The sequence below is a fragment of the Eurytemora carolleeae genome, unplaced genomic scaffold (genome assembly GCF_000591075.1).
Source record: "Eurytemora carolleeae unplaced genomic scaffold, Eaff_2.0 scaffold880, whole genome shotgun sequence".
Taxonomy (NCBI): domain Eukaryota; kingdom Metazoa; phylum Arthropoda; class Copepoda; order Calanoida; family Temoridae; genus Eurytemora; species Eurytemora carolleeae.
This window is the reverse complement of record NW_019396794.1, coordinates 120,688-146,232: the sequence shown is the minus strand read 5'-3', so window position 1 is coordinate 146,232 and position 25,545 is coordinate 120,688. Positions and strand designations below refer to the sequence as shown.

General features: G+C 31.4%; 1 protein-coding gene across 1 annotated transcript in view; it reads left to right on the top strand.

The window, feature by feature from the left end:
- The first annotated feature begins 527 nt into the window (after positions 1–527).
- LOC111708759 (uncharacterized) overlaps positions 528–25,545 on the top strand; it is a 44,560-nt gene continuing 19,542 nt past the window's right edge. Inside the window, exons 1-39 of the mRNA XM_023482226.1 lie at positions 528–716; positions 925–980; positions 1,530–1,699; positions 1,777–1,848; positions 2,481–2,560; positions 3,364–3,484; positions 4,565–4,618; positions 4,926–5,014; positions 5,619–5,696; positions 5,754–5,845; positions 6,274–6,338; positions 6,832–6,925; positions 7,745–7,838; positions 9,128–9,223; positions 9,844–9,935; positions 10,835–10,932; positions 11,476–11,512; positions 11,824–11,886; positions 12,469–12,556; positions 13,043–13,145; positions 13,758–13,791; positions 15,349–15,420; positions 15,913–15,971; positions 16,448–16,557; positions 17,237–17,431; positions 17,976–18,067; positions 18,532–18,600; positions 18,995–19,033; positions 19,125–19,160; positions 19,468–19,539; positions 19,690–19,754; positions 20,084–20,166; positions 20,462–20,555; positions 21,080–21,125; positions 21,717–21,797; positions 22,439–22,524; positions 22,832–22,919; positions 23,222–23,302; positions 23,812–23,903. Coding sequence (XP_023337994.1) covers positions 542–716; positions 925–980; positions 1,530–1,699; positions 1,777–1,848; positions 2,481–2,560; positions 3,364–3,484; positions 4,565–4,618; positions 4,926–5,014; positions 5,619–5,696; positions 5,754–5,845; positions 6,274–6,338; positions 6,832–6,925; positions 7,745–7,838; positions 9,128–9,223; positions 9,844–9,935; positions 10,835–10,932; positions 11,476–11,512; positions 11,824–11,886; positions 12,469–12,556; positions 13,043–13,145; positions 13,758–13,791; positions 15,349–15,420; positions 15,913–15,971; positions 16,448–16,557; positions 17,237–17,431; positions 17,976–18,067; positions 18,532–18,600; positions 18,995–19,033; positions 19,125–19,160; positions 19,468–19,539; positions 19,690–19,754; positions 20,084–20,166; positions 20,462–20,555; positions 21,080–21,125; positions 21,717–21,797; positions 22,439–22,524; positions 22,832–22,919; positions 23,222–23,302; positions 23,812–23,903 — 3,311 coding nt within the window. The 5' untranslated portion in view covers positions 528–541. The remainder of the gene's footprint in view (positions 717–924; positions 981–1,529; positions 1,700–1,776; positions 1,849–2,480; positions 2,561–3,363; positions 3,485–4,564; positions 4,619–4,925; positions 5,015–5,618; positions 5,697–5,753; positions 5,846–6,273; positions 6,339–6,831; positions 6,926–7,744; positions 7,839–9,127; positions 9,224–9,843; positions 9,936–10,834; positions 10,933–11,475; positions 11,513–11,823; positions 11,887–12,468; positions 12,557–13,042; positions 13,146–13,757; positions 13,792–15,348; positions 15,421–15,912; positions 15,972–16,447; positions 16,558–17,236; positions 17,432–17,975; positions 18,068–18,531; positions 18,601–18,994; positions 19,034–19,124; positions 19,161–19,467; positions 19,540–19,689; positions 19,755–20,083; positions 20,167–20,461; positions 20,556–21,079; positions 21,126–21,716; positions 21,798–22,438; positions 22,525–22,831; positions 22,920–23,221; positions 23,303–23,811; positions 23,904–25,545) is intronic.

Here is a 25,545-nt window from a genome sequence, read left to right as displayed (position 1 = left end):
GATAACAAACTCATGAGAATCAACCAGTAGCCATAACATCAATCAAACTTAAATTATAATTTTACTATAAAAATAGAGCTTTCAAGATTAGCAATAAAATCTTGTCAATTCATATTTACATAATATATTGGTTATACGAAAACTAGTTCATGCAAAAATTAAAATTTCGAAAATCTTTTGTGTAAAATTTAAACTAGAGAAGCTACAAAGCCTCAAAGGCTCAAAGTAGTATCAGTAATGTCGCATAGATTTGAATAACATTCATTAAATCATTATTAAATCTAGAGTTATGTTGCAATATTATGCATATACATTATATGCAGGGTTACTATTAAAGAGACTTTAATAGATAATGACGACCCAATTAACATGACGATCTGAAAGCAAACAAACAAAATAAGAATTAAAAAAGCACAGCTGGTGCTTTGCCTCTTTCTAACAATAAATCTAGCTTTCCAATGATGCTTTACCATTTTCCTTCAAGAAAATAAAGCCATTTAAATAAATTTATGCATAATTTCAGAATTACAAACTTATATCTATGGTCATGAAAAAGATTCGTAAAGGAGAAGAAGATGAAGAAAGAGCAAGAGAAAAAGGAAAAGAAGGAGGGGAAGAAGGGGAAGGAGGAGAAGGAGGGGATGGAGGAGAAGGAGGAGAAGGTTGGGTTCGAATGGTGAATGCTGAATTCTATTTGGTTCTTTTCTCCTACCAAGGTATAAAAGTCGAATTAAAACGCTGACCAAAACAGAAAGCTTTGTTCAAAATTATAAAACAGCGATTTTCGGAATTATCATTTATCGCAAAGTAGATTGTGGTGATAAGGAGCGTATTTTATATGTTGCATATGTTGATTTCCTGCATTTTGTGATCATTATATACATATATATATCTGTAGATATATGATTTAAAATAATTCTGTAGATAATAAAAAAGAGTTCCTTCCTGGAGATACGGTACAGTTGTTGTACAAAACAAAGGTAATACATTTAAATTTATTGTTATGGTCACAGACAAAAAAAAAAGAAATTTTCAGTTTTTGGAACTTTTCTTGTGAAGACTCTCGTGAATGTTTTTTTATTTATCTATCTGTAACGAATCAGTCAACTATTAGGACAATTGCAATTAGTGAGTTGTAACTTTGCTCTTTTTTTTAAAACGATTCTCTTTTACGCCAAGAAAAAATGTAAACCATTTTGAATTTATCGGATTTTCTTCAAATAATATATCAAAAGTTTGTATTTAGACCCATCGAAATATGTTGGTTTCACAAATTAATGTAAACTACGAGGGAGGGAAGGCACCACACCTTAGTTTTTCCTCCGACCAAAATTAACGTTGCAAACTCAACTTCTCGGCATTGCGCATTAATGCATTTCAAAACACAGAAGCAACGCCCGGACTTAAAAAAGGAAGGTTGGAGGAACTATTGGCGAGTTTTGACGTCATTTGTGGTGCAGATGAAAAAATGGTGTTGTGGGCCTCCGCTCGCTCATCACACTGCAGTTCTTTAAATCTTGATTATAAAGGATTGGGGATACGTGAAACCACATGGAGGACATGGAGTAGATGTATCCACAGGAATTATCCCCCTGGCGTTTATTTCCAGAACTACCTTCAAAACTGAGATATCTGTAAACTTAAAAAGCGTGATAAAAACGACTTTGAAAACTTTTAAGAAGGCGTTTTTGCACAGAAGGTAATTGTTGAGAATTGCAAAATTGAAAAATTTGATTTAATTTGGAATTTTTTACTAAAAATTGATTCTATTCGTAGCATCAAAGAGAATAGTAAAAAGAAAACAGAAGATTTTGTTAAACAGTGGGGCAAGCTTACAAATCTTTATGGGTGAGGAATCATATTTTTTAAAGCTTTAAAATAGATTTTTCAGCACTGACACCTCAGAATGTTACGGATTATAAAAGGACTCAAAGAAGTTCGTAGTAAGATTTCGATTCTACTGGAGACCACCGGAGGGATTTCATTTTCACTGGAGGGGTTTGAAAAATGCTTTTTACAATTTAAATCTTTACTAGTGGAATTATAAACCCCCTAGGAAAGATATCTGAATCCCTCCAGTGGAATTATAAACCCCTAGGAAGGATAACTGAATCCCTCCAGTGAAATTATAACCCCCCAGGAAGGACATCTGAATCCCTCCAGTGGAATGTAAATCACCCTGCGTAAAGTTTTGAATTGTAAAAAGTATTTTTTCAAACCCCTCCAGTGAAAAAGAATTCCCTCCGGTGGTCTCCAGTGGAGTCAAAATCTTACTACGAACTTCCGTGACTCTTATAAAAGCTCTATTAAATGTTTCTGAACGACACCAACGTTCATGAAAATTTAATTTGATATCAAACACGATGCCGATCTCTGAACACTATATATGATGCCCATCCCTAGACAACTACGCTCTACACACTAAACAATTCAGTATACTTTTTAGCGTCTCAATATAAATGATGTTATTAATTTGTAAGGTGCTGGAACTCTTTAATAAACAAGCTGGCAACCCCTGATCTAGACAAGTTAACTCAAGAGACTGTTCAGGCAATAAATGGTAAAAATTAAATTTTTCGTATAGACTTTATTGATCATAACCAGGGGTGTATAATGTCCTGAAAAATCTCCCCCCCCCCTCCTCTCTTTTAAAAATAATTTTTTCCCCTGAGGATGGTATATTTTTATAGGGGTTTATTTGCTGAATTTGGGAAAATAAATAAATTTTTGGGTAAAAAGTATGGAAAATAATGGAAAAATTTGCATTTTTATGTCCAATTTTTCCCCCCCAGATCTTTGGAAATGGGTGAGGGGTAGGGTATTTCTTGAAAATATAAACCTCTTTGGTCATAATTTTAACAACACTGCTATTTACAACATTTGGATATGACCATTTGACATTTTCTCTACATAGACCTCTTTAATCTATATGGGATTATGAACCGTTTAAACTATTGAACAATTGCTCCATATACCATTGACTCTATACCACATTTGCTCTTTACATTTAAACTAGCCCCATTTCCTTTCTACGTCAATAGACTCGGCCCCTTATATAGCCTGAGCGGCTTAACTATATTCAAAATATAATTTCACAAAGTAAATCTGCGTAAAGCAAACGCCATAACGTCTTTTTAAAAGAGCTTTAGAATGTCCTCCTAGATCTTCCTATTGTGATTGATGATATCTTTTCATCTATCATTCTTGGCGTCAAATCATATTTCACCCTAATTTAAACATTCCAAAGATTTATTTCCAAATATGCGTCCGGGTAAGACGGGTAAGACGTCCGGGACGCTGAAGAAGCCCGGCCTGGTCTACCTGGGAGTGTCTTTTTCAAAGAGCTTTAATTTTTCCTCCTAGATCTTCCTATCCTGGGTAAAGAGAAGCTTCTAATTGATAATAAATGTGCTGGGATCTGCACTGAAGAACTTTCCTTCAACATGCTGGCACAACTTTACCAGAACAATCAACTAACAGCAGCGTACGACTTTTCACGTTTTTTTTTAAATCACTTGAAAGCAAGAAATTTTGAGCGTAATGTAAGCGTAATTTCAAGTGAACCGCTACGCAAAGCTGGCAATGTGGAAGATAATGGAGATAACATCGTTTTCCTAACTTGAAAAGTGTTTAATTCTGATAATTTCTTATTGTTTCTTTTAAGCAAGGAAATGCTTCTAAGTCGGACATTGCCATCTTTGCATAGAGGGTCACTCGAAGAAATTACGTGTACAGTCTCTTTAAATCTGTTCTCTCCCTTCCTGGGAGTTTAACGGATTCTACCAATGATAGGTTCATAACCTTTCAATTTGAACAAGAAGAAACAGTGTAAACCTCTAATGAGCTGAACTGTTGAATTTAAAAGCTTCCTTATGAAGGATAAATAAAAACAAATAAAAATTTATAAAATGCGTAATGGAAAAGTTATGTTTAATATCTTAGTTATTTATTAGTTTTGAGAATTTTGAACTTTTAAATGGTTCCATAGTTAAATCCAGAGTTAACATTGAAAAATCTGAGAAGTTTCACACAAATCATAAATTGTTTTTTTTTAATTTGCTTTTATTACATCTTTACTTGTAATTCAATGTTTTTTTCTTATAAAATATGCTTTTATTACATCTTTACTTGTCTTTCAATGTTTTTTTTTATAAAATTTGCTTTTATTACTTCTTATAATTCAATGTTGTTGTTTTTTAATAAAATATGCTTTTATTACATCTTTACTTATAATTCAATGTTTTTTTCTTACAAAATATGCTTTTATTACATCTTTACTTATAATTCAATGTTTTTTCTTATAAAATATGCTTTTATTACATCTTTACTTATATTTCAATGTTTTATAAAATATGCTTTTATTACATTTTTACTTATAATTCAATGTTTTTTTCCTTATAAAATATGCTTTTATTACATCTTTACTTATATTTCAATGTTTTTTCTTATAAAATATGCTTTTATTATATCTTTACTTATAATTCAATGTTTTTTTCTTATAAAATATGCTTTTATTACATATTTACTTATATTTCAATGTTTTTTTTTATAAAATATGCTTTAGGTCTAAGTTTGATGAAAATGAAGGGGAGAGTAAATATTGCTGTCTATCAATGCGGTAACAAAAATAATCACATTTTTTCAGATCTTTTCTTTAATCTAAAATTGTAAAAACAATTTCAGATCATTGTTTTTCGGGAAATGTACATTAAAGAAATATTGAAATAGAAATAAAACAATAAATCTGAATATTTACCAAATATTTTTATCTTCTTATTTTAGCAATCTCGTTTTGTTGATTTTTGATAATTCAAAACATTAATTTTCTAATATCACTGTTCTTGTCCTTTACGAAAACCTGACACCAAAATGTTTTTTTATTAAAGAATTTGTCACATTTTTAAAACAAAATATTTAATGTGTAGAAGTCATGAAATAAGTTTCCCGATACAACAAAATCAGAGTTTGGATTTCCAGTTGGCTTTATTTCGACCTGAAGAAGGATTCATAACAGGTTTAATTTTTAATTTTTCTGTTTCTGCTAATCTTCATATTTGTTTGCTCATGAATTAATTAAAAATTTTCCAGTATTTAAAATTGATAAAAGAAAAAAGCAATTCAATATCCTTTTACGGGCAGCCGTAGTACATTTGAATTTCCGAGCCGGGTCAACCTTTCCGATCCTAGTTTGTTCTGTACCTAGCTCTATGGACAGGACTAGCCGGTGCAACAAGGTGTACTGTCCCGGTTTGCCTCAATTATATAGGCTGTATGTACTATGTAGTATATGTATAATGTACAGTGTACAGTTTGCCCCAGCTGATTAATATTCGATCGAGTACTGGAAATTAACCGGAGTGATGACAATGTCAAATAATTCTTTATCAGTTCAATCTCTGAATTCCCTCTTTTCTCAATTCCTAAAACCATTGGTTGACCAAGTCACAAACAATTGGAGGTGGGAATTACGTTGTATTTTCTAATTTGTTAGGTTTGCGAGTGTCGACCATTAGGATTGACCTATGATAGTTCCAAAAATTGATGAGAAAAATGGAAACCCTGAGAATAAAGCCTATAAACCTTGTTAGTTTAAAAGTTTAACAATTCTATCATTTTAGAATTTTTTGTATATCCTGATATGACAAAGCCCAAGGAAATCGGAAGGAAACGGATTTTTTTCAGCGACAATTTGAAAGGTAAGTAAAAACTATTTTTTTAAAAATTTCATTAATTTCAAGTTTGTATTTTTTTAGAAAACACCTTCTTTGCTGTGTTAGTTGTTCTGAATGAACCTTCTAAAGCTAAAAAACCTGTCGCAGTTTGCTTTAAAAAGCTAGAGAAGACGGTACTTAAATATTATTATAGATATATTTATAGAGTGGCATGTCAGATTCACAGTGTTATCCTTAAAAACTTTGTCTGATTTATAATGAATGAGATTTATCCATGATTTCTCTTTAAAAATTTGGTTAATTTTAGCTGTGGGTATTCTATAGAAATGACCGATTTCTTGCAACAAAATCAATAGAGGAAATTGACAGAATTTTACACTTCAAAAACGACGATTTCGTCCACATTTGTAATCAGATAAAAGTTCAAGGTACCGTGCACGTGAATCTATAAATGGATGATCGCTTGAAATACAAGGACAGTCTCTTTAAATGAATTACATACAACGATTGTATTTCATGTTTTCTACCATAATGTTAGATTTGCCACTTTTCCAAATTTCTTTGGTAAGTTCCATTTTACGAACAAAATAATGAACTTTAGATATTTGAAGAAGACGACATTGTTCTCTCGGTCTTTCCTGTCAAAGATATTCATGTTTCAATCAGGTTTACAGTGAGAGCCAGAAAACTGTGGAATAGGAAGACGTCATTAAATCAATCCTAAAGTGCATTTGATGTTGTCACAAAGCAAATAGTTTGATTAAGTGAAATGGGTCTGTTTCCACTGCACAATTGCTGTGTCTTATGTACATTTGACTATTTAAAGTCATAACTTGAGTCTAAACGACGATTTCCTATTCCAGAGTTTTCTGGTTCTCACTGTAGTGTACGATATTTAGATCAATGTAGACTAAACATTTTTTTCTTTAAAAAAAAATATAAAAAAGTTTTCTGGGGGAATCAAAATTATAATTTCAATTTTTTATTAGTTATAATGGATATCAGAAGAATTAAACAAATGTTGCACATCATTCCGCAAAATATAGTTGCGCATTTTCTCATATGCTGTAACTATTATGCATAAAGTTTCATTTCTAACTTAAAAATGTTGTTTGGAGTGTATTTCAAGTGTTACTTGAAAATATGGTTTAAATTCTAGGGAATACTTGAGAAGACAAATCGAAAGTAATGAAAGAAGAACGTCCAATAAAATCTGTTTCTCCTGTAAACGGATGTCAAAAGAGGATATAAAGGTAAAAGGAATTAAGTCTTTGTCACTAACACTAATAATCTCTATTTCTATGCAATCTGATGGTGTGAACTCAGATTATTTATCTTAACAGAATTCATAGTTTGAAATATCGTTGAAAACATATAGGGATTAGAAAATTAGATTTTGTGACAAAGACTCAATTTCTTTGGTTCCGTATATTTCTGTATAAATGTATCTGTAAGATGTATCCTTAGAAACCAAGACATCATAGTATCTTCTTAAAAGTATTGAATTCGCTTAGTTTTTCTCTTTGCTTTTGGTATACAAACCTACAGTCACATGTGTAGAGAAATCACAATTCAAAGTTGTCAATTTGTTAATTGAAACCAATATTTTTGGTTTAAAGGACTTGAAGAGTTCCATTGTGAATCAGACATGAAATTCTTCTAATAAATTTTGCCATTGATTAGTTATTTCAAAGTTTCATCTGTAAGAGTGGTAAATTGGCATAAACATGGGGTGGAATTTAATTAACTGGAGAGGTGGCTGAACTACTTACCTCCGGTTCCAATCCTGGATCATCGATTCAAATCCTCATGAATCTTTAACTTTGAATCGGTGCTTCAAGATTTGAACCAGTCCAGCGATAGATAGTTCAGCGGCATAGCTCAAATCCATTAAATTCGGTCACCCCACTACGAGATTAATAAAAAATATTAATCTTTCTTTTAAACAGGATGATGATTATGTATTCTATAATACATATTGTTTATACAGGATGATGATTATGTATTCTATAATACATATTGTTTATATAGGATGATGATTATGTATTCTATAATACATATTGTTAATACAGGATGATGATTATGTATTCTATAATACATATAATCTCAGTATTCATGAAAATATCAACAATCTCTATGTTTCCATCAATCGTGCTAAAATCACTGGTAAGCTAGAAATAAATATTAGCATTCACAGTGGTCCTCATAAAACTGTGGAAAAGGAAGACGATTTTTTCTCAATGTTTCATATCCATTGGACTAATTAAATTGTATCTTAAGTCTGAAAGTCGTCGTTGTATAAAATAGTTTTATGGGACTACTGTATTAAAAAAAGGAATTAAAAAAGAGTCAAAATAATCTTTTTTTTGAGAATAACAACTTTAAATGGTTTAAATTTTCAGACCATTAGAACATCTATATATAAATTTGGCTTGTCTGTCTGTTTTTTTGTATCCAATAAACGTCAAAACGGCTGAACCGATCGGGCCCAAATTTTTTGTGGGACATCTAGGGACCCNTTTTATTTGTTTTATATACAATGTACTTTAAACAATGATTTATTTGGTCACTAGATGTCTCTACCACATCAAACCCCTGAAACATAGAGAGCAGAACCACCTCGTTTTTATACAGAGCGTCCCATATCATATTGGATTATCTTCAAGGTTTAATGCTGAAATACGCACCTAATACCCGAAAAACCTAGTGTTTACTGCATGCAAATTTGAATATTAGGCTTTTACAATTTTTAAAATTAATTTAATCTTTATAAAACTTCTGATTTGTCTCGAAAAACGCAATTTAGAGCCATAAACAATCCGAATTGATGTGGGACACCCTGTATAAAGCAAATGAAAAATATTCTTAAATATTCACTTTTTAGGAATGCATCGAATTGAATTCGATGATCAAAGGTTGTAATGCTGGGTGATTAATTTCAAATTTTATTGAATTATTTACGATCTGAGTGGAATAATGCAACTTTACGAATTTGTATGGACGCTACGTTTTTGTCATTCGTGAATAGTGGGTGGGCAAAAAAACAAGAAGAGTTTCTAGATCACAAAGCTGTGATATGGAATTATTCGTCACAACTTACAGAGTTTTCTTCTCATTGGAGACCCACATGGACGTCTCGTTGGAGACCACCAGACTCTCGTTAGAGATCCCCAGATTTTCATTAGAGACCCCAATCTTTACATTGGAAATCTTGAGGTCTTCAATGAAAAGCTTGGGGTCTCCAATAAAAATCTTGGGGTCTCCAAGGTAAAACGTGGAGTCTACAATAAAAAACCTGGGGGTCTCCAATGAAAATATGGGGTCTCCAATAAAAATCTGGAGGTCTCCAATAAGAAACTGGGGGTCTCCAACGATACTTCCCTGAGGGTCTCCAATAGTACTCCAATGCTGATGATTTTTCCCCCGACTTCCTTAAATCTCATGTTTACTTTTAGAGAACTTCCAGATGTTTGGAGATAGTTCTGATTTGGGTGTGGAGGTGTATATTCCAGATAGGAATGGTTCATACACAAGTGTTCTGGATTTTTCAGGTCTAAACAAGTAGTAAAAAAAGATTTGAGGGACTGTAAGCGTAATTGCAAGTGACCCTCTCTGCAAAGATGGCAATGCCCGATGTACAACGGTAACCTTAAAACTTTTGTCTGATCAAGTATGAACTAGATATCAATTTTTTGTTTCTTTAAACTGTTTATTTTAATTTGCATTTGCTTCAAACAAGTAACTTACGGATTTCTTGCTTATAAGAAGCATAAGAGAAATTATCTTTTTTTCTTTTTGTGTACTATATTTTTGTTTATTTTTACATGATATAATTTGATAATAAATCTAATAATTGATTTATACGGACTCGACTGCTGACTGTACACTTATTATCATGGTTGCCCTCCGTTTTTAGAGTGGCAGTTCCTATTCCCAATGCATTATCCTTTAAACCTTTGTCTGGGGGACCATGAAGAATTCATCGTCGTACTTCGCTTTCTCTGCTGCATTAGAACCGCAATTGAAAATAATCTATTCTGTTTTTTCTAAGACAAATGTATACAAAAAGGGTATCATTGTGTATATGACAAGTAACTTTTTTTTAATCGAGGAACACTTGAAATTACGTTGGACAAACCCTTTAATATAAAAAATGTACTAATCTATTCAGGGGCCAAGACAGGGGTGTATACAAGCCTAGCTTCTGTTAGTGCAGGAAATATTTCAGAATGGAACGAGGTTTTTCTAGTAAATGTAAATGAGGTATGTTTTAATATGTGATGTGTGTAAATATGTGACTCAACCAAGGACACTCTAAATCCTCATTTGACGTCACTGCGTATTTGCAAGAATGATAAATTTTGCGGCTCACTAAATAGAAACGAAATCTAAATTTGAAAACTTGAATTATAATTGTATTTTTTAGCTGCAAACTTGTTGCACAATCAAAATTTGTTAAATGTGATTTTTGTTAGTTAAGTATCAGTGACGTCATATGAGGATTTAGAGTCTCCATTGCAATAAAGACGACATTTACCTACATTGGAGCGCATCCATAGTGTCTAACCTTATTAAACAACCTTGGGTATTTCTCAATCAAATCTTTGAATTTACTAGTGTAAACATCTTATTTCATCCGTTTTTTAAATATTATAGATAAAGGAATTGAGTCTTTGCCACAAAATTAGATTTTCTAATCCCTATATCTTTGCAACCTTGTTGACCTTAGATATTAAGCTCAATAAAAATTTTATGATTTGATGTACCAAAAGTCTTATATTATGCCATGCAAAAAGTTTACTTTAGCAAAATAGCAGCCCTTGCCCATTTGACAGTCACCTTTGCAGAGAAACCTCAATTAAATAAACAAAATTCATGCTATATCAGAAAAAGCTTTTAAGAGCACTATTGTAAATCGGGCCTTGCCAACTTTGTATGGACTGCAGAGTGCAGAGGGTCACTTGAAATTACAACATTGTTCTTTCAATTAAAACAACACTATAAGTTGTGATTGTAAATTTTGTTTGTTTTTTAGAGGTTTAACAAAAAGATGCTTGCGGATAACCATACGAACAAGAAAACCTTTTTGGAAAAAATGGAAATTCTATTAATTGAAAGATCATTTAAGGTGTCAGAACCTTGCGACATTTTTATCTTTTTAGGGTTGGAGAAATCTTCACATTTTATTTAAAATCTACAAGTACGATGAGAAGAAAGGGAAAAAACTTGTGGCTTTCTCCTTTTTGCCTTTTCAGTCCAGGAAATTTGTCAAAAAATGTTATTCATAAAAGGCTGTTTCACACTTTTCAAAAAGGAATTAAGTCTTTGTCACAAGCATAGATTTTCTAATCCCTATATATTTGCAACTAGATGGTGTAAACCTTTAATACTTCAAATCTAGATTATTGAATGTAACAGAATTAATAGTTTAAAAATTCTACGGCATTGGGTTGCAAAGATAAGGGATTAGAAAATCAGAGTTTGTGGCGAAGACTGAATTCCTTTCTTATTGAGAAAAAAAAAACAAAGAAATATGACTTTTAAGTTCATTTGGATATGACACGTAGAATTTGTAAAGGAACTAAGTCTTTGCCACAAGCTCTGATTTTCCTTTCCCTATCGTTGCAAACTAATGCAGAAGACCTTAGAAATTTCAAAGTATGAATTCTGTTTAATCAAATAATTTAAGTTTGAAATATCAAAGATTTCCGTTATCTGGTTGCAAAGTAATAGGGATTAGAAAATTTTAGTCTGTCGCATAGATTCAATTCATTTGGTTTTATTTTGACATATTTATTCATAGAGCAAACCATACGTTTTTGCAAGACTCAACGATGAAGGAAAAAATAAAAAGTCCTAAAACAAAAACATTTTTAAGCATATTTTCAATGAAAAGTTTTATTGTTATACATTTCTCTAGTTTATCTTAATTTTAAATTTTTTAAATTTTAAATTTACCACAATTTTAATTTTTTTTTAATTTATAATTTTTCAAATTATTTAAAACCTTTTTTGCATGGTAAATAGTTTGTTTTCTTACCGCCTGGATTCTTTAATAAAATCAGTTCTAGGCCCATTTGAAAACTAAAAACTGATTTTGCTTTATAGCTTGAATCGCATAAGAATTGCTCGATTTTTTATATCTCATCAGTTGATAATATTTCAAACAACAAACGATTATGAACCAACACATTTGGATTACATTCAAACAAAGGTAACAAAATTTTAAAAATTTGTATTTTATTTGTCTTAATAAAATAGAATTGTCAAAAAGAGAAATAGAGTTATTGTCACAAACTCAAATTTTCTAGTCCCTATATCTTTGCAACGTGATGGTGTAAACCTGTTATATTTCAAACTCAAATTATTTGATCTAACAGAATTCATAGTTTGAAATATCAAACGTCTATCACATTGGGTTGCATAGATATAACAATATGAAAAGCAGAGTTTGTGGCAAAAACTCAGTTTTTTTGTCTATGATTTTCTAAAATTTAAGCAGTTGAATTAACAATAAAACATTAAAATAAATAAAAATATATAATTTTATATATATAACTACTATAGTACCAGGCGTTGCCAGTAAAACTTTTAAAAAACTTTTAAACAAAAATTCGAATTAAAAAAATTTGAAAAAAATTTTAGCCTTTGTTTCCCGCATGGTTCTCAAGAGTTCTCTTTAAAAAAATTCAGCCAATTTGGTTCAGCCGTTTGGCAGACTATAGCTAAGATATATATATAAGCGGAGAGCTTTATTATATAGAAGATTGTTAAAAAACAAACTGTACATGCACAGATGCCGTATTTGCTGGATGCAGAGGCTAAAAAGATGAAGAGATATAATGTGAAGAATAAATTTGCCCCCAAAAAGGATGATTTCTTAGGTAAATAAAGCTTATTCTGGTTGTCGGTATAGGTGGGGTTTCTCTATACATTATATATTATCTATGTTCAAACTAGAGTTGTTATCCGTTATTAAACATTTCGGAATTTTTAGACTTTCAGGGGAAAAATCTGCTGAGAAGCTTTACACATTTCAAAATTTCGCTGTCCATTTATGAACTTATGCCATCTATTTCAGAGGTAGATACTTGTCTAAAATCTACTGAACTATCTGAAGTATAATACTTATAAATCTATAACTATCTGAAGTATAATACTTATAAATCTATTTCAGAGGTAGATACTTGTCTAAAATCTGCTGAACTATCTGAAGTATAATACTTATAAATCTATTTCAGAGGTAGATACTTGTCTAAAATCTGCTGAACTATCTGAAGTATAATACTTATAAATCTATTTCAGGAGGTAGATACTTGTCTAAAATCTACTGAACTATCTGAAGTATAATACTTATAAATCTATTTCAGAGGTAGATACTTGTCTAAAATCTACTGTACTATCTGAAGACCCGAGTATATTCCAACTGATAAACATTAATCCTTCTCAAGTGGAAACCTCAAACCTTCAGAGGAAAGTCTTTTAGATATTATTCAGTGGATCATCATTAAAGTTTCCACCGTAATTCTGGGTTACAGTTTACGTACGGAAATGATTCGGAGTTTTTTTTCCATTTCCAGGACACAAAAAAGTTTTACGGTTTACGGTCTGGAAAACGGAAATTTTTTGGTTAACAGAACAAAGTTTGGAAAAATTCGGCTTTCACTTTATCAATTATCCCAAAATTCCACTTTACAGAAAAAATTTTCAAATCATTTCATTCCCAAAAGTGAAAAAAAAATTCCCGAAAAATTATAAAACTGTCATCGGCAGTTTTTTACGGGCCACCCTTCTCTTTTTTTGTCCATCACACTAACAGTTTTCGTCCGTCCCAATCGAAAGTTCTTCAAAGTGATTTAGGGTTTAACCATCTAAAGTGGATTTATAGTATCTTGTGTTTTCTTTTGTTGTGACATATTTAGCACTGAAAAGTTCCGCGTAAACATACTTATTTTTATAAATTAAGGTGAGCTTACAGTTAGCTAGATTAGATCAAAAATATTTGGAAGAAAATGTTTTTTTTTACAAAATTAACATTTAAAAAAAATGTCACTTCATTCTTTACATTAAAGACTTTTCCTATAGTATTCTCTCCAACTTCCTACAATTCAAGCCACAGGTAGAACATTTTAAATGTTTAAAGTTTTCATAAACTGGGTTGAATTTATGAAATTTTTTTATTTTGTTCTGGGGAAAAAAATGACAGCTTTACATTGAAAGGCAAATTTTTTTTATCCTTTTTAATATTTTTTACACATAAATTCGCAAGTAAAACCCTGAAAATTTGCATAGCACTTGTGTGAAAAAATATTTTTGATGATCTGAAAAAAAAGAAAAACTGGACAAATTCCGTCAAAAGGCAAATTTTTCATCCTTTTTAATTTGTTTTACCCAAAAATTCAGCAATTAAAACCCTTTATTTTTCGTACGCCCCTAGAAGAACTATAAAGTAATCATCGTGGTTGTATTTAATACATATTCTCCATATACAGTTTAGCCGGTACTCGATTTTTCTCAAAAAAAATATAATTTTCAGTATATTGAGTCTTATTGAAAATAAGAATAGAAACTGCATATTTTATCAATGTGCTGTCAAAAAGCTTATTATACGATTTTTTTTTGTTAAAAAGCTTTTTTCGAATTACAAGTTTACAGTAATTAAAGAGAAGCTTTTTGGATTGACAGCTTCTCTTTGTTTCTTTGTTTTTGTGTTTCATGCTGTTTAAAAACTTGATATAAATCCAAATTTAAATCGAAAGTTGTCTTTTTTATATTGATATTGTAACAATGTGTGATTTTGTTGATCTTTTACGATCAGCGATTCAAGGATTTTTTAGATCGCTGAGATCGTAGCTACCTAGGGGTATCATGCCCCCCCCCCTTTTACCCTTCGGTTGGACTTTTGAATCCTATTTTGAATCCTAACGGATTTATTTGAGTTTGCATGTGAATTCTATAAATAACCCAAGCCACGCGGAAAACCGAAGCCAAGCTGAAAGTTCCGTTATTCCAGAGGCCCGGGTGCTGGGGGGATAGCCGGCCAGCTCCCGGGGAACTAGGGTTAAGCTCTAGCCTAGGGTGAAGCGAAATCTGGGGAAAATAGTTAGTTGAAGATCAGCTCCAGAGTTAACACCATCCCCTGAAGATTTCCCATCACTCTGTTCCGTTCTCAATTCATAATATTTGATTCGTATAGTATTTTCCTTTAGTTTTTGTATCTTTGTAAATAATAATAAATTGTAAGAAAAACCGACTCGTCGAATATTCAATCAAATGAGTAGTTGCATTGATTCATTGATTCATTTTTTCTTTCATATGTAACAATATAATCTCCTACCACCGTATCTGAAAATAACCAAATTTTAGTACACGACGTGTCATAATGGTTTTGGCTACAAACTCTGATTTTCTAATCCCTAAATCTTTGCAATTCGATGCCTTGGATCTTTGAGATTTCAAACCATAAGCTTTGTTAGATCAAATATTCCAAATTTAATATCTCAAAGGTTTACACCATCAGGTTCCCAAGATAAACGGATTAGAATATTTGAGTTTGTGGCAAAACTCAATTTCTTTCTCTTCCAAAAAAAAAAAAAAATTTTGGTCCAAAACCTTGAAAGGACTGCGAAGCAAAATAATGATTTTATAAATATGTAAAGTTCCATTTTTATTTTAGGTTCCCTTTAAAAAACTGGTTTTTGTGAAACAAATCCTGGATTCCCTTTGGCGAATTTTAGATGAGAATCAGGAATATAGAAATCAAGTCGAAAAAAAAATTCAGAATTTATCTCAGATCTCGGCAATTATTTCTCTTGAAAAAAGATGAGCTAATTTAAAGTGGTCCTGCATTTAAAGTGCATTTACAAAAGAGGGGTATGTCTGATTCATGAACGTACTCTTTAAATATTCATCTGATCAAAAATAAATAAGTTTTCCTTTTTTGAAGCTAAAAATCAATTAATTTGTTTACCATTGTCGATTTCTCTGTGAAATGCGTATTTCTCCAAGAGAGAAAGGTATGAAATTAACACTTACAAAATGAAAACGGCAAAAGCCTTCTCATTGTTTTTCAGATAAAGGTTTAAAGGGTATCTTTGTGTATCCAACATGCCACTCCATAATTGAGGGTACACTTGAATTTCGTTCTACTGCGGAAAGTAGATTGATATTAATTTTTAAAAAGTTTCTTTTTCCTATTTTTGTTTATAGAGATTATAATTTTCTTGATTTCTCGTTGAAGGTTGAGGCTGAGGGAGTATTTTACTGCTTTTTTGAAACTATTTATCCTATTTCTTTTGTGTAAGTAAGAAAACATAATAAAATCATCAATCATGGATTTAAAAGGAAAATTATTAAATTGTGAAGTAAAGGTTGATAATTTATGCTGTTGATCTTTCTTTTAAAAATTTGAAAAAATTATTTTTAAAAGTTTTTAAAAATCGTTTAATAAAAGAAACTCCTCATACTCCAATTCTCTATATCTTTAAATCTTTAAACCCTGGGACCGGGATTTATGAATAGCAAGAAGTATAGCTAGCTGAATCGCGCAGACGTATTGTTCAACCACTTCTCATGTGCCCCGGTTCAAGCATTAAAGAGGTGGATTAACCACGTCTGCGCTATTAATTAAATGTGGTCCTGTAGATTCCATGAACTAGGAATTCTGGCTTGAACAATTGTTCAAAGGTTTTCACAAAGATATAGAGAGAGGAAATTAGAGTTTAAGGCAAGTATTCAGTTTCTGTAGGAAAAATTATTTTCAAAATTATTTTTAGGAAAGAATATGCGAATATGAAAAATATATTGAAAGAATACATTCAGCATATTTTTGATAATAAAAATGTGTTTGAGCTTTTTATCGAGTCCTTCATCAAACTCCTCACAGGAATATATATTATAAATTATAATATATCTAATATTCAATAAAAAAAAGATAAATTGTGAATTATTATATTATCATAAATTATATGATTATTAATTATTATGAAATGTAATTCTTAAAGGGACTGTAAGCGTAATTTTAAGTTACTTTCCTTCTAAAGCATCTATATATAAATTTGGCTTGTCTGTTTGTCTGTTTGTTTGTTTGTCTATTTGTATCCAATAAACGTCAAAACGGCTGAACCGATCGGACCCAAATTTTTTGTGGGACATCTAGGGACCCCAGGGAAGGTTTATGAATGATTGAAATTTTAAAAATTTGTGTTTTAAAGGTTTTTAATTTTGTAAAAAAAATTAAATTTTTGAAAATCCGCGAATTTTTTTTTAAAAATCCGCAAAATTTTTTTCATCGTTGTTTTGAAATGTAAACAAAAAGAACATGTTCACAATTAAAATAGAAGATGGGCGCGAAGCGCCCTAAAAGCCTAGAAAGAAGGGCGCGAAGCGCCTTGAATTTCTAGTATCTCTAAAATGCTGTGTAAAAAGCTGTAAAATTTTAGTGTACGCTAGCGTACTGTGTGAACTCAACACGGATGCCGTTATATTTATTCTCAAAAACCTAAAACTCTTATAGTTATTTTCTTTTTGATTATTCCGATTGCTTTATAAGTATATAAATCAAGGCAACGAGAATGAAACAAGGTCTGAAGAGGCTTTAATCCCTATATTTAAATCCTTTGGCATATTCCTCGACTTTGTGGCTAAATCCTACCAAATCAACTACCTTCAAGATCAAACCTACCACCTCAAACCTTTTGAAGAAATGGCGGCTTGTATTGAAAACTACCTCGATCAAGAAAGTGATGAAGTCAAAAAAGGTCAACTTTGACTCGATCATTTTGATAGAATTTGAGTACAGGATGTTAGGGATATCTAACAACAATGTTGCTTTACATAACTCAGCGTTTAGAATTTTTTAAAGAGAATAATCACAAATGAATTGAGTATTTGCAACAAAGAATGATGTTTTATCTTAATATCTTTGCAACCCAATAAGTCGTAAACCGGTTAGATATTTTAAACTATAAAATCTGCATTATATTAAATAATCTAAGTTTGAAATATCTAAGGTTTAAACCTCAGGTTGAAAAGGTATAGGGATTAGAAGATATGGGCTTGTGTTAAAGACTTAATTCCTTTAGTTAGAAATACATAAAAAGAAATTCCCATATTTTCAAAAAATGCTCATATTTTAGAAATGTTTCTTTTACAGTAAATAACAATGGGTATAAACATACAATAAAATAATTTTTCTAATTTAGGCGTACTGTTTAAAGACTCACAGAAATGTCTGTCATTTGATATTTTTCTATAGTAAATAACAATGGGTTAAAATGTAATAAAATAGTTTTTCTAATTTAGGTGTTTTGTTTAAAGAGGTATTCAGGTTGTCATCATTAAATATATTCTTTGATCTTCTGTCATCTACTAAAATGTCATCATTTATAACAAAGGTATGAATTATTTAAATTCAAAGGAGTCTTTGCCACAAACTCTAATTTTCTAATCCCTAAATCTTTGCAGCCCAATGTCGTAGGCCTTAGATATTTCAATCTATTTAAAATACTAAAAATCTCAGTCTCAACCCAACACTGCATAAAATTCAAAATTCAAAATATTTTTTAGAAAGGACATGACAAAATGAAACTGTATGATCAAGGAAATTTTTAAATAAACTTGAGATGAAGAAAATATTTAGCATAAAGATATTATTTTTCATATTTGAAGAAACCCCTAATCAAGGTTATGGAAAGTGCCACTTTTAAATAATAATTTTTCCACCGTCATTTTTCCTTCGTATAAATGAAAAACTTAAAATTTTGCTGATTTTTCTGTTACTATTTGTGGATTTCTAAAGTTTTGATGTTTATTGTATAGAAACAAGCGATATTTATAAACAGATATAATTCTGTTATAGTTGCTTGGGTTTGATTCTATACAATTAACCCTTCGACTGGATGCTGCAATACAACTAGTGGACTCTAAGGTATTATACAACAGTGCTTTCCTATACTTTTTTCTCAAACTTTTTTACTTTTCCAACATTGAAATTTCTAAAAAATGTTGTTTTTCAATGTGTTAACAATTGGAGGGTAGGACCCATTACAGTCGAAACAGCGGTAGCTAAAATAAAAAGTCTAATGTTTCTTTTTATCTTAATCATTACTTTTTTATTGATTGATTTATTGGTCTAAAATTAACATATTAAAAAAAATATATTTACGTTTGCGGCATTGTCATATTTTTTTTTTTACTTTTCCCACTTTTTTTCGAAATTTTCGTTGGACCTGACTAATAAAGAACCCTGTTTATAAATTGATTAGAATTATTGATTGATTGATTAGATGAGTTTGCTAAATCGATTAATTGTTGTATTCTAGTTGAGTTCTGAGCCTGGGTTTTGGGAAAACATTCTCGAGGAAAATATTTAGAAAACATATTTTTAACAAATAAAAAGATTTTCAAAAATAAATTTTTGTTTTGATAAGTTTGATAGATATTAAATTTTAGGCGGCCTGGGACCCTTTAATGCTAGGATTCAGCCAGGAAATTAAAATATTTTTAATATTTTGTAAAAAATAATCCTTTCTCCAAAAATGACGTGATTTAGATCATTAAGACAGATTTAATGACTGACTTGATCCTTTTTATTCTCAAAAAAGCACAATTTCTAAGTTTGCTTCTAATTTATATTTTTTTTTGTTGATGAGTGGAAATGAGCCCACAATAATGTAAAAGACAACTTAAAAGTCATTTTCAAAATTTCTAGAAATTCCGTTTTTTTGAAGAATCAAGAAAAAATCATAAACATTTATCAAAGTTATAATCTTTTAAGATTCTGTAATTTGCTTAGATACGACTGGAGAAGACCGTGGCAAGCAAACTTCTTGTTCTCATGGCAAAACTTTTAGAGTTGACTTCTAAGGGAAAAATCCTTAGAATAAACTAAAAAATCATTTTAAAAATCATGAATTGAAATATTTTTATAAAGATGTAAAAAATAGATACATTTCAAAGAATTTCTTATATTAAAAATTTCCGTTTTTTATAAAAAAAATTTTAACGATTTTTTTAGTATTCTGAAGCTCATAGAGACAAGATTGTTGAGATTTTTCTTGGAAAAGTTGTAGAATTTCAAAGGAAATATTTTTTAACACAATTTGTTTCACCTTTTATTTTTTGAACTTTCAGCCTGCTTCTAAAAAGTTTCATAAAGTTTTAGGACAGGGTCCACTTTAAAGTGTCGCAACGCCTTGGGCTTTAATTTTACCACTCAAACTCACAAATGCTTTACTGTAGCTCTTTACATGTACATTGTAGCACTGGACAGCACTTATTGTTAGCTTGAGTTCTTAAGAAATAATTGGCAAAATTAATAACGATTTTTGCTGGGGAGCTTGCAACCTTAAAATCACAATGGCCAATGCCGTAAAACACTTGAAGGTTTAAAAAAATCTTGTGAAACAAAGACGACCTGAATGCCGCGAAATATCCGATAATGCTAAAGTTCTGTACATCTGTATGTTGGAAAGAATAAAGAAAAGCATAGTTGGTAAGCCATCAAATAATTATAGAATTTAATTATTTTCTATGATATTTTATAAATCCTAAGAAGTTCCTAAAAAAGAATGAAGGTGATAAATTCATCCTAGCCTATTCAATTGTTAAATCCTTCCTTTGAAAGAGACTGAAGGCCTAATTTCAAGTGACCCTCCATTTACAGAGTGGCATGTTCAATTCACAAAGATACCCTTCGAATTTCTGTCTAATTCTAGTTTTTCAAGTTTAAAATTAACTTTTTAAAATTAAGTAAAAGTGGGGTCACTTTAAAGACTGATATTGTTTAGGTTTATATATGGAAAAGGACAAACAATGGGAATATATGTTGGTTAGTGCAGGGGAGTTCTTAGTTACCCATCCTTTAGTATTAGCATATACTAGGTAAATACAGTCCCACCCCCCTTAGTTACCCATCTGTTAGTTTTAGCATACCCATAAAATAGAACTGGGATGAAATTCTAGTTTAAAATTAGATTAGAAAAGTCGACTTTAATGTCGACTTTTGATAAAAGTCAAAAAAAGGTTGACTTTAACTCGACTTAAACATTTAGACTCAAGCTCGACTTACAAAGTCGACATTAACTCCACTAAAAAATTTGACTTAAACTCAACTTCTGTGAGTAAAAAGTCGAACTAAATTCGAGTAGTTTAAGCCAGTTTTGTTCGTTGGGTACAGTCGGTACAGTAAAACCCACGAAGAGAAGGAAGAAAAAGGGGGGCCGGGGGGAATTCTTATAAAGTTACCTGTATTCAATCTGGATTACAAATCCCTTCAATTCTGATTTGGTTTGAATTGATTTTGATTTTGAGATTATCTATCAGCTATAATTCTCAACACTATAAGCAACATGAAGCCTTATCTAACTCCAATGGACGTCTTGTAATTTTAAAGTTTGTGATTCTAGGGTTCGAGAACATGCTTTCAAGATAGTTGTTAGATTCTTGAAGAAGGTAATATTTCTTCATCATTCATCAAGAAGTTTCCAAAAATGCCATTTATATTTCATGGGATTTTTTAGTTAAAAAGTTGCACGAACTTATACCATCCTTTTATACTTACTATGTTTGGTATTTTTGTTGGCTCGTAATAAACATGGAAACGGCTAAATGATTTAGATTTTGTCGGGACCTTATATAATCTTGATGGTGGATTTTAGCGGAGGGAAGAAAATCCCCATAATCTTCAAAATTTTAATTTAAAAAATTATTCTTTATAGTTTATGTAGAAAGAAATCCTGGAAAAAATCATTAAAAAGCTAAAAAAAACACTCAACTTTTATCAAAGCACTAATAGATTTAGTCTCATTTAGAAAAATGTTAATAAAAATTTTTGAAAAAGTTAAAGGTGTTAATTCTGACAATTTCCTCCATTTTGCTACGGCAAAATTTCTCAAGTCCCTTTTTATAGAAACTAGGATTGAAATTAACCATTTTTTTTTAATTCAATGTTTTTGCATTAATTCTCGTTCATACAAACCTTTATAAATGAAGTTTTACTTGAAATTTCACCTTCAGTTCCTTTAAGAATAGTATTGATTCTAGGTAGAGGAACTGGTCAGAGATTTCTCCCATCGTTTAGATCTCCAGCATGAGCTGGTCGTCACCATCCTTAAGATTATTCAGGTCAGTCTAGAGAATAGAGGCTGATTTAAAGAATTTAAACCGCGTCGCTGATCCAACAAATACCGGTTCCAATTGAGCACCTGCTCAAATCTCGAAACACCTAATACAATTTCAAGTGGAACAAAAATTCATTCGCGTTTCGGTTTTTAATTCAATAGTTTTTAATATAAAGACTTTTCTGTATTTGAACACTTTTTCGTTTAAAACGCATTTACCGACAAAAAGTATTAAGAGAAATAGCAAAAAACGTTTGTTTAGCAGATTAAGTCAAATTGAGATTGAAAACCACAACTTTCTCGGAAAAGGACCGAACTGTTAAATCAGCGTGAGTGCACTGTAATCTAGAGATTTAAACAGAGTCGCAAGCTGATGTGAAAGCACAATATTTAAGACTAAATATTAGGGGCGTGAATTTTGAACTCATATTTTTAACTCATTTTTGAACTCATATTTTTCTTTTGATACCCATTTATCGAAAAGACTTTGATTGAGCTTTGGAGCTAAATTTTCTTAGAATGAGTCTCCAAAGATGTTTGGTAAAATTGTAATTTTTGAAAATGTTCAATTAAATTACAAACACAAAAATTGCATATTTAAAAGTGAATACAGAGCCATCTATCGAGAATATTTTCCAACTATAGGTTGAGGATATGGATGGAGGAATTGATGGTTCATACATTGTTTTTTATAAAAACCAGTTGGTTCAGATACTGAAACTATTCTTCAGGTAAAATATAAAATCATGTTTGGCACTTAAAGTGACTGTATACGTAACTCCTACTGACTTTCCATGTCTGATTCACAACAATACCCTCTTTGCCTTTCTTAGAGAAAAAAGTGACTGAGATATCCTTTATTCATCTGAAAATAGATTTTTATTGATTGTTCCTCTTCAAAAGTGACTTGCGGATTTATGCTGCAGAGAAACAAATATATTCCTTCTTTTACTCAGATAAAGGTTCAAAGGGTACCTTAGTGTATCGAACATGCCACTTGAAATTATGTGAACAATCTTTTTGAAAAATAAAATGCAGGGCTCAGGCTGACCCACATATCCACCAGCTGGCCACTCACAGGAACTCTCATATCGTTGAAATCATCTTCGAAGCAAGCGCAGTTCAGGAATACTCATTATCATTCATATTTACAGGGTTAACCATATATGATAAGACTTTAATGAAGACATTAAACTCTTTTAATACAAAACATTGAGCGTTAGATTTGGCCTTCTGTCTTTATTCTTGTAAATATATTTTTTAAATATAAATTAATTCTTCAATTGTATTCAACCGAGATTGTAAGGGAAAAACTGGATTTCCTTCAGTAAACTCCTGAACCATGGTTTCAGATGATAATTGAGTATAATAATTTAATTATGATATATTTCTTTTCAAAAGGGGTTTCTTGATTTGTCATGAGTATAGGAAGTTAAAGAGAATCAAACAGATCTGGTTGGAATTTTATTCGACATAATAAAAGCAGAATATATGTCGTCTTCCGACCAGGTAGAGCATATGTCGTCTTCCCACCAGGTAGAGAATATGTCGTCTTCCCACCAAGTAGAGAATATGTCGTCTTCCCACCAGGTGGAGACTATGTCGTATTCCAACCAGGTAGAGAATATGTCGTATTCCGACCAGATGTCGTTTTCCGTCCAGGTAGAGACTATGTCGTCTTTCCACCAGGTAGAGACTATGTCGTTTTCCGACCTGGTATAGAATATGTTGTCTTCCGACTAGGTATTGAATATTCCGTCTTCCGACCAGGTAGAGAATATGTCGTCTTCCATCTAGGTAGAGAAAATATCGTCTTCCGGGCAGGTAAAAATATGTCGTCTTCAGACCAAAAAAAATAATTATCCCCTTTGCTCTGTCTTTCTTTGAATATGAATATTTAATTTTTAACTTTGAAAACTGATATCATTGTCAGCCATTTCACATCCTTTCTGATTTAAAGAAAGATCAAGGAGAATTTTTTATGTTGCTCTAAACTGGTTAATTTTGTTTGTATCTAGAGTGTAAGTGAGATCTACAGTTGGTTTATTGAGAAGATATGGAAAATGTATTTAAGTATCAACTCATCAGTAAGTCAGCAGTTTAAAAACAGGGGAAAACACCTACTGATCATAAAAGACAAACTTTTAGATGTTTTTCATCCTGCAGAAAATAAAAACGGGACATATAAAGCTGTTGAAGACATGAAGACGAAATTTAGTTTGGTATTTTCCCAATGGCAATTTAATTTAGCAAGCAGGATCCCAAATGTGCAATTTCCCAAGCGGCAACTTCCCAAAGGTTAGGTTAGGCCCTCTGAGGCGCCGAAGGCTGCAATGAAGAGGACGAGCGTCGCGAATAGAATAGGCTGGGGACCGAGCGCTGCGGTTAGGACAGGCTGGGGACCAAGCGTTGCGACTAGAACAGTCTTGAGAAGAATTGCTGTTTGGGAAATTGCAGATTAGGAAAAATCCTTTGAGAAAGTAGTTAACATCATTATCATTTTTATGTATTTAATATTATATCTACTTTTACTTTTTTACACTAGCCAGCCTATATACATTATACAAGGTTACCGTAAAAGGATGAAACTTCAGAGACAACTGCAGGGAGATTCTTCAGTTTTAAATTCTTGATTTTCTAAAACTGTTTTTGTTTCTTAAGCTAATTCAAAAAGTTTTCATTTCAAAGACGATTTTCAAGTCAAAATACCAAAGCTGAACGTTAGGACCATAACATTTAAAGAATATTAGGTCACCAGTCTCATCCTTTATTGATAACCCTGTAAAATCATAACTTGACTCTAACAGTCGTATTCCTATTTCACAGTTATATAAGACTCAAGCTATATACATTGGAATTGAACTGTAGTTTTCCTAAACAACTTTTTTAAAAAATTGATTTTTTTCTTTTACTTTTTTAAGGAAGTGTTCACTTTTCATAAACGTGAAATCAGAAATAAATTTAACTTTAATCAGTCGATATGAACAGGGTTACCCACATTGGATGAGAGTGTAAAAGCGATACAAAACTCTAAATATATGACTATTTAAAGCTTGATTATTTGTTTCTGCATTCAATTAAGTATTTTGATGGTTTACTAAATTATTAAGCACAAAAACAAGCCAGTCTTACCTTAAAAGAAACCCTGAAAACAAGAAAACAGATCTAACCAATTCCGTACAATCGTCTCTGAAGTCTCATGGTTTGTGGGTAACCCTGTATAATATAGAAATCATAATGATAATAAAATATGTATAAAGTTATAAACCCCTTTTCATATTATTGTATATGAATAAAAATCAATAAAGCAATGCACTGAGTTTCTCAAATATTCTACGAGTCGGTTTTTCTTACGATATATTTATATACAAAAGATACAAAAAATACAAACTCTAAATCGAACGATACTTATACAAACTAAATATTATGAATCAAATCAGTTTCATCAAATAGGAGAATTCTTCAAGGGAACCTAACAAATAGGGAGCTGGTCTTCAACTAACTCTTTTCCCTGCATTTCGCTCCATCCTTGGTTTGCATTTAACCCTAGCTACCCCGGGGTTGGTCCGTCCCCTCCCCAACGCTTGGGTCTTCGAGATAACGGAAAATTCGGCGTCGCTTGGGTTATTTATAGAATCCACATGCAAACTCAAATAAATCCGTTAGGATTCAAAATAGGATTCAAAAGTCTAACCATAGGGTAAAAGATGGGGGGGGGGAGGAGGGGGCATGATGCCCCTAGGTAGCTATGA